Source organism: Mixophyes fleayi, chromosome 6 (assembly GCF_038048845.1).
Source record: "Mixophyes fleayi isolate aMixFle1 chromosome 6, aMixFle1.hap1, whole genome shotgun sequence".
In the NCBI taxonomy this organism is placed as follows: Eukaryota; Metazoa; Chordata; class Amphibia; order Anura; family Limnodynastidae; genus Mixophyes; species Mixophyes fleayi.
The window spans coordinates 25,756,157-25,765,688 of NC_134407.1; the positions used below are offsets into that span (position 1 = coordinate 25,756,157).

Consider the following 9,532-nt stretch of genomic DNA (forward strand, 5'->3'; position numbering starts at 1 on the left):
TATATATATATATATATATATATATATATATATACAGAAAAGGAGGCAAACTTATAGGAGGAGGTGTGGCAATGAGACGATCTGATTAAACTTTGGTTGGCTGAGCATTCTGCTTATCAATGTAGGGTGACTAATGTTCAGCAACAGAAAGTACGTATATGTCCTCGCAGGCATCCCAGTAAACTCCAAGATTTCCTCATAGTATTCCATCCCTCCGATCCATATACAGAAATGGATTTTGGTGAGTGAACAAGAAAGTGAGGGACGTACCTAACACCAACTACTCTTCTTCCCCCGAACTACAGTCTAAATCAACAGATTGATGAGAATCACAAACTCCGTTTAGTCTCAGCTATGTGACAGAATACTCAATTGTGGATAAAAAAATCTCTCCCGAGTATCAACATAAGCGCAGTTTGAACGCATTTCTTAAATAATCTAAATGCAATATAAGCATTTTACATGCTGCGTTCATACATATAAGGCAGTCTTCATTCATATTCATTTGCGTTTTAACATGCGATAACGTATTGCAAAGGCCAGTGTGTACAGACGGTGGATTTGTAATGTAAGTCAGTGGGTTTTCCATCATTTTTATTCCTAAAATATTGTTTACTGGTTACGTTTTCTCTGAAGATAAATTGTTAATAGAAACTGTACTATACATTCTCTTTACATCTGATGCCATATGGGAACTGGTCATCACTGACATAATACTGTCCAAAAACAGGATCTTCTCTATTGGTTATTATCTAGCCTTTGCGAATGTGCTCTGCATTATTAGCAGCCAAAACGCGCAAAAAATTTGTAATTACAACTTGTTGCATCGTCCAGCGAGGATGGCATGGTCTGATTTTATATATATATATATATATATATATATATATATATATATATATATATATATACATATATAAAATTATCTATGTGTGTGTGTTCTAGATTTATCACTACAATAGTTTTACGTTGCACTTAAACAGGTGGTTCTATTTATTTTTTATTTATTTTAGCTAGCTGTTTCATTTGTTACATTTATATATTTATAGCCACACAGGTTTGTTTTATTATGCATATTGCACGGCCTCTCTGTTTGCTGTCAGAATTGCTACTAATATTTGTTTTATTCACTCTGCAGGACAAAAAACAAAAGCTGATCGCTCGCTTCCTTATAAACAGAACTAAACATTTTCTCGCTCATTATTTATTGTGTATCTATCCATATAATAGTTATTATTTGGTTACCTGGAAGGGAACAAGAGCTTACATGGGCCCCCTTCCCTGAAGTACACTGCTGGGAGTCAGACGGTTTGATGCCAGGCTCATCCACCAGTATACATTATGTTACATTAGATGTTACACTGACTGAGGACGGATGGGCATTGGACAGACAGTAAGATTACGATGTTAACTGTACCTTACGCGGCTCCTACGATAGGTTATTAATACGTAGAGACGCTTTAGCACCACCTGGATTGATGTAAAATATATTTTAAAAAAATATATATTATTTAGTATGTATTATGTATATATCTAAAATTGACTTTGCTAATTATAATTATATAATAGGTAAGGTCTCACAAGCCAACAAAGTACTATGTAACTATTATGTATACATTGTATACTGCCACAGCTGTGATATTAATACATTGTTACATATAATGCCGCAGGAGCTCACATTAGTAATACATACATATATTATATATATATATATATATATATATATATATATATATATATATATATATATATATATATATAATAAATAAAAAATAGGTGTGTGTATTTGATTAAGAGGCAATTTATAATTGTACTAGAATACCGTTATAAATACTAGTAAATAAGCAGTTAATTATATTTTTAATAGTACAATAAACTGCATTTTTTTTATTAATGCAATAAACCTTATTACAAGTCATTCCTCATTTAAATTAAATTCAATAGTCGCTGAACTCGCTAAAGATCGGGTTCTTTGGGGGTGGTAAATTTGGCCCGTGGCCCCCAGGTCCGTGTTTCCGAAGTAGATTTCCATGGTCATTATTTATATAAAGGACAGATGTACAATCAGAGCTCATCAATTACAAGGTGGAATCCATTATACTATGTATCTGTTTCATGCTTGGGCAACCTGTGGGACTACAAGTCTCAGTAACACATTCTTTTCAGCAAATATTTGAAAATCAATTCTCACAATTTCCTGCTCAATATTTTAAAATACAAATTGAAATATATGTAGATTTACATGGTTTAAAAACACGTTTAGACGATCAGCTCTTTAATTTGTATACCGTGCAATATACATCACCAACGTTAGAGAAGCTGGTTTAAAATAAAACGAATGACATTAGACAAAACCTATGGAGAAGCTGTTAAATAATTTATTGAATATACAAAGTCCTTTCAGTAACTGGAGACAATATTTTAATCAAACGTCAAAATCAAATAATTCGGCTTCTTCTGTCGCTCCCTGTTTTGGGCAGGTTTGGGGGTAACAGTCCTTTGTATAGAGTATCAGAGGGTGAAAACCTCAAAAGAGCTTGTTTTATTATTGCATTTGGAGGGGGCACACATCACAAAAACTCTGTCATGTGATATATATAGATATATAGATATATATATATATACAAAGTGTCAGGAGAATGGATCTGTACAAAAAAGTAACAAAATGTGTTTTATTTAGGTGCAAGGGGATCTGTAATTACAGAATGAAAAACCAGAGGGGTCGGAAGGATAAATGGGTCATTTAACCCTTCAGCCACCGAGTCCCCCTTGACAGTGAAATAATCTGAGTCCTCTTCAACCGAATTTACACGAGCAATAAGATCATTTTTTATAACTTATTCTGTAAAAAATATATATACATCTCAACATACATTTTAGGCTGTACAACACATACCACTTTTAAACATACACTTACAACTCTTATTTATAATTTGAATACCCTGGTCATTTCAGCTTTTAAAGCGCTTTAGAGGGGGTTAGGAGAGTTCCTTGGTAAAGGGGAGGGGGGGAGAGTCTCTTGCTCTGGGTGTATCACAAAGTGTCCGAGTTATTACTGCAGGGGCTGAGCAGGTTTAAGTTTGTGTTTTTGTGCTTTTTCAACAACCTGGAGATTTTCTCGTCGTCTGAGTTGGGGTCCAGGGGTTTGTTATATTCATCGTCGTCCTCATTGTCCGAACTCTCCTTCATCTTCTCCGTCTCAGAGTCGTGTTTCTTCTTGGCTGTGGCCATCTCAGCCGCATGTCTCTTCCTCCACTTAGTCCTGCGGTTCTGGAACCAAACCTGGAGAGTAGGAGATGGGTGTGAGATAATGTCCCACAAGAAGCTATCATGTAACATTACTGAGTATACAAGCCGCATCCATGCATTGTATGCATCACTTAATGCTTCACAGGCACATAACAATGACAAATAACTTTGTATATAACTGTGTGAAAAATACATATATAGAGAAATATGTAAGGGAATTTAGACTGTAAGCTCCAATGGGGAGATGTGAGTTCTCTGTACAGCGCTGTGGAATTAATGGCGCTCGTGACTATGCATCATGTAATGTCTCACAAAGCAACAACAATACTGTGCAATTATCATATATATTATTATATAGTGCTACAACTATGAATACCATGTGATATCACTACAGTGTTACATATAATGCCTCAATAGCACACATTAATACTATATATATATATATATATATATATATATATATATATATATATATACACACATATAGTGATAGATAGATAGATAGATAGATAGAGCAATATAGCGCTGCACGCTCGCCATACAATTGTGATGTTAGTAAATAGGCATTGTATATAATTTTATAATCTATATATTGTTAATTATTTTTTATAATAATTATATATACTCTACAAATATGTTTTCATGAAACAATATGTAATGAACACACAGTCATTTTGTATAATATCCATGTGAGCTTGCAGTTCAGTGTACATTTTATACAGAGTGTGACAATTTATGCAAAACCACGCAGGGGCCTCTAATATAAATAAATATTTATGTATATATATATATATATATATATATATATACATATATATATATAATGTGTGTGTACGCTTATATACTCAATACCTTGTGACACAGTATAAATATTAGACACTGCCTCATAAACCCGTAGCAATAACATATATTTTCCATATATTGTATACTGTCACAAAATCCCATCTCTGTATCATGTAATATTGCCATGTTTATATTAAACAAATACCTCGCAAGCCCAAATCATTACCATGAAACTTTACCGTGTATAATAATTATTTATAGTATAAGTAAATTAAATATTATAAGACTTGAACTAAATATTATAAAACATTATGCTGCCTCACACGTTGTATAAACAGTATATAAGATATAATGCCCCAAATCTTTCTTTATAGAACATAACTTTACTGTATGTACACAGTATGCACTGACTGCTTACAAGCCCCTATCAATACAATATAATGTCTCACAATACAGTAAACACTGCCTCAGAAGTGCTCAGTTGATACATTGTAATTTAAAATATTATGTAAAATATTATTAATCACCTACTAGTAACAAATCAGATAAGTTACAAAATAAATAACTCTTAAATATATGTATTTGCAAAGATCACAGGGTCGTTATAATCCTATTAGTCCTAAAAGCAGAATAATGTCTGCACTTCCAAGGTATATTTATCATAACATTTAACATTAGAGACTAATACTATCCAGGAACTCATTAATCAAAACTAATTGAATAATATATATATATATATATATATATATATATATATATATATATATATATTTATATATACATAATACATCCAGGACATATACAGATCAGTATTTAGAAACCTATATACATTTTTGCAATTAGTGACCTAATCCGTGAAAACATGAACTTTTTACAGATATATAATTTTACAAAATCCTTGGATACAGGGGTGTTTTCCATGGGAAGCAGCCTATTTCACACACGTAGATGATGCTGTAAATAATGTATAGCATTTTATTGTAATGCACAAGTGTTTCAATAACTCTTTGGAATGTATTTTTTTATTCTAAATACATTTGTTACAAGTACGTAAAAAAAAATGTATACAAAGTATGTTCAGTTATTCAGTATGTAGATGTTTTTTTATTATGTATTGTGTTTCTCAATTTCTAATTGTCTTCTATTTTTCTGTGTTCTTGTCCGCGTTTTATTGCAATGAATACACTAATTAGAAAACACAACTCTACAACGGCTTTCATTTAGATGTAACATAAAACAGGTGACAGGGTTAGTGATCTGTCATTATCGGTTAATGAATTTTAGCATAAATTTGTATTGCAGATCATATCAAGCACTTATTGTGTGGAACCGAAATACATCTCACTTAAATAATTTTCTACATGAAGAGTGACTATACTAATTGCCTATATATATATATATATATATATATATATATATATATAAATATATACACCTCTACTATACTATACTATGATACAGGTACAATAATGTATATGTGTCTGCATATATAAATATATTTGTGCGTATGTGTATATATATATATATATATATACACACACACACAAATATATATATATATACAGACACATATACATTATTTTACCTGTATCATAGTATATATATATATATATATATATATATATATATATATATATATATATATAAACATATATATAAAAGAGATCTCTGTAGATAGATAGATAGATCGATAGAACGCACATGTTGTATACACGCGAAATATATGATGCCTGTCGGTATTGTAAATGATTTAACCAGAGCTAAGTGTTATTTATACTGTGTATTTAGTTGTCCTTTAATATTTTGGAGTAAAAGTTTTCCTATTATTCTGCTTTCAGAACACATTTCTTTAAATTAAATAGGAGAGAAAAAGAAAGTGTTTTTATAAAAGTATAAATTATACCACGTGTTTTATTTCTAGAAAGTAAATATAAAGGATTATTCCTGGTGTAAGTGCCCTGAGCTGGGGATAACTATCTTGGTGGATGTTGGTGGCTGCAGTTTGACCCTCTGGCAGTCCCGACTTTCTGGCCAGTATATAATTGTCCCTGGTACTGTGCACGGCTCTTACCTTAACCTGAGATTCCGTCATGCCCAGTGAGTAGGCCAGACGGGCCCTCTCGGGCCCTGCCAAGTATTTGGTCTGTTCAAACGTTTTTTCCAAAGCAAAAATCTGCTGTCCTGAGAAGGTGGGTCTGGAGTGTTTCTTCTTCCCGTCCTTATCCAGGATCATCCCAGCTTGGCCTACAATCAGCAATAACAAATGTGTGAATTAAAATACTAGGAATAAAGTGAATCAGGTACAACACTGTCTGTGTACGGCTGGGCTCCTAAAGTATGTTCTTATTATTATACTGCCACATAACTTCAATACTGGCAGCTATATATGGGTATTGTTTATGGTGTATTATGGTTTTATATAGGGAAGATAAAGGAATATGAGCTATTAAAGTACAAACATTTGAGGTCGTATTGAAGTTTCCAGTGTTATGGGAAACAAGTTGTATTTTTCAATATTAAATATATGAGAAGTTTCCACTGTTATGGGAAACAAGTTGTATTTTTCAATATTAAATATATGATGATCTCTCATCTAAGCCCCCAGGCTGCCGAGGGCTCTGGTGCAGAAATAAAGCAATATTTAATATATAATATACACACATCTGATTATCTATATTAGATGAATCGGTGACTGAGGATGAGTACTTACTTGGACAGGTCAGTCTGGGGTCCCTCCAAGGAGAACTCTGCATAACTCCAGGCCAGAATATTGGGGCTCTCCCTGGCAGCTCTGCCAGGGGTTTGGGGTACCTGGACATAGCTGCTGGGTTAAAATACATCCCTGTAGAAGTGGCCAGTCCGTTAATACGAGGGAGGCTGGAGAGCAGGTTGCCCGAGGCCCCCAGCGTGGCCCCCAGGGGCCTGCCGAGAATGTCACTAATCCCATGTGGTGTCCCCAGGGGGAACTGTGCATTTAGGGAGGACAGGTTGGGGGCTTTGAAACTGGACGGGTTCTGCAAAGTGTAAGGGAACAACGTGGTCTTCATCTCTGCCATGTTGTGCAGGGCAGCCAGTGGGGTACTGCTCAGCACGAATGCACTCTGCCTGTTCGCTTCCATCTGCCCCACAGCTAACATTTGTGAGCATCCAGATCAGCCCCAGCCCCTGTGTAAAGCCAGACAAGTCCTGCAGCGTCCGGGGAAGTTTTCTGGAGATCAGTATCTGTGGAGCAATGGTCAGCCCAAAGCATGCAGTGTCCCCTGCAGAGGGTCAGGTGGCTCCAGCTGCTGCTTTCACTTTCTCTCTCTCTTTATGTTTCTTTTTCAGGTGCAAAAAAACAATCCTGGTGGAGATGAGATGAAGTCACCGGCTGAGTCCCCAGTCTGAGCTGCACATATCCCACTGGCAGCACCAAGTCAGCCCAGCAGCAGAGAGATTCCCTGATAACTGGGCAGCCACCTGCCAGGCCCCGCCTGCTGATTGGCCAGCCCGGCGGCCAGCAGCGCGCTGATTGGCCCATCGATTGGGCCCCCCTGCTCTGCATCCACGTCGTGCACAGAGAACAGCATTAAATGAAGGTCTTATTATAAAGTCAGGTGCTTTAAATGGCTGTAAATTCACCAACTGATTTATCTTTCAAAACGACTAAATAAATCCCATTCAATGAGATTTTAGTGAGGCTCAGGCTTTAAAAGGGAATCAGGGAGGGGAAAAAAATATATAGCCCAGTATCTCATCAAACCGGAAAATGTAAATGTTATTGTCATTTTGGCTGAGTATTAATTTGTCTTAGTTAAAAAAAAATAAAAAAAAGGTAAAAAAAAAAACTTGCAGCCAACAAATCTATTAGAATGATGTATATTAAATAATTATACAGACCCATCGCAAGCAAAAAAGCAGCGTCTTACTAGCATGTATATATTGGCTTACAATAAATCAGGATCCGTATTAATTTGTAGCCTGTATCATCATTTTAAACTAGACCTCAATTTACTGTGTTATTCAAAACGCATTTCCTCGTTTCGTCTTTTAGCTATCCCGTAATGCAACATGTAGCTTTTCTCGTATACAAAGTAATCCATTATATATATATATATATATATATATATATATATACATACATATATATATATATATATATATATATATATATACATATAATATTCAAACAGATATATATATATATATATATATATATATATATATATATATATATATATATATATATATATATATATGTGTGTGTGTTTGTGTGTGTTTATATGTGTGTATATTTTTATATATAAGCGTGATACTGTACGATTTCAAGCTAAATTTAAAGTATTTCATATACATGTACATTGTTTTATTTTGGCGATTCCCACAACTTTCCTTGTTTCTCTTGCAGAGTGGTGAAAAGAGGTTTTGTGGGAAGCTACAGCCGCACGTATTGGAGGTATGTACTTTACAACCAAGACACAATGGACAGTAAAACTGATTGTGTATACAGCCGTCAGTTTTATGCATAGACAATCGTTTCACATCACTGGTTCTTTGTGTCCAGTCATCTATTGAAATCCTCATACCCCTCACTCTATACTGGGTAGATATGCTGAGACCCTCCAAATGGAGAGGGTGCTTGGTTTAATAGTGTAATAGTGTATGTACCCAGCGAGGAGAGTGAGGCTGTCTCACAAAATCAAGAGGGGATACTTGAATGAGAAATTATCTGATGTGAACTGTGGTGACTTCACAGACTGACAAACTACTCCCAATAATACAGTGCTGAAAGGACGAGAGCCCCCCAGCCCCTTCTCATTATAGCCAGAGTATATATTACACAACTATCCTGATATGTTTAATCAGGTGGCACAGTCAGACTGTACTGGGGTATCGTGAGTGTGTTTAAAATAAATATATATATATATATATATATATATATTCACTTTCTCAGTAATCAAACTTAATCTTACGGCATCCACCTAAGTTTTGTGTAATGCGTGTTACGTCTATATTGAAAATAATTTTCCATCTTTTACCAAATGTGTCTTTTTTTTATCTCAAAGTCTACTTAGACCGGATACTTTCATTGTCTGTGTGGGCTCGGATAGGTTTAGAGTTCTGTAACAAACCACTATAATAAAACACTGTATAGTAAGCGCTACTTGTACCGAATTGTAACGAATAGTACTGTTATATTTTTAGGCCAATGTGTTTTGGAACTATTTTACGGATATAAATGTTACTGCACAACATATGTTAGTCACATACAGTAAAATAGAAGTGTTACACACACACACACACACATATATATATATATATATATATATATATATATATATATATATATATATATATGAAAATTATAATCTATATATATAAATGTATACGCCTTTACCTGTAGTTAATATTTTTTTGTAATACAACCCTATAATTTTAAACATTAAAATTTATTATACATACGTATATATACACACCATGCACTACAAAACGGATTAAATAATATAAGACGGGTGATATATGC

General features: G+C 34.2%; 1 protein-coding gene across 1 annotated transcript; it reads right to left on the reverse strand.

Moving 5' to 3' along the window:
- Window positions 1-2,353: 2,353 nt before the first annotated feature.
- Window positions 2,354-7,454, reverse strand: NKX6-2 (NK6 homeobox 2). The gene is made up of 3 exons (XM_075215154.1): window positions 6,740-7,454; window positions 6,101-6,273; window positions 2,354-3,279 (listed from the first exon to the last, which is right to left on the reverse strand). The coding sequence occupies exons 1-3, from the start codon at window positions 7,164-7,166 to the stop codon at window positions 3,031-3,033; spliced, it is 849 nt and encodes a 282-aa protein (XP_075071255.1). The 5' UTR covers window positions 7,167-7,454; the 3' UTR covers window positions 2,354-3,030.
- Between the last annotated feature and the right edge of the window lie 2,078 nt (window positions 7,455-9,532).

What these genes read in the sequence shown, in the direction of transcription:
- NKX6-2 (XM_075215154.1), bottom strand. Translation starts at nt 7,166, where the DNA reads ATGTTAGCTGTGGGGCAGATGGAAGCGAACAGGCAGAGTGCATTCGTG. An exon ending in CCCCAGACTGACCTGTCCAA is followed by an intron (nt 6,274 to 6,739) that starts GTAAGTACTCAT and finishes TGCTGATTGTAG; the next exon opens with GCCAAGCTGGGATGATCCTG. An exon ending in TGACGGAATCTCAGGTTAAG is followed by an intron (nt 3,280 to 6,100) that starts GTAAGAGCCGTG and finishes CCTACTCTCCAG; the next exon opens with GTTTGGTTCCAGAACCGCAG.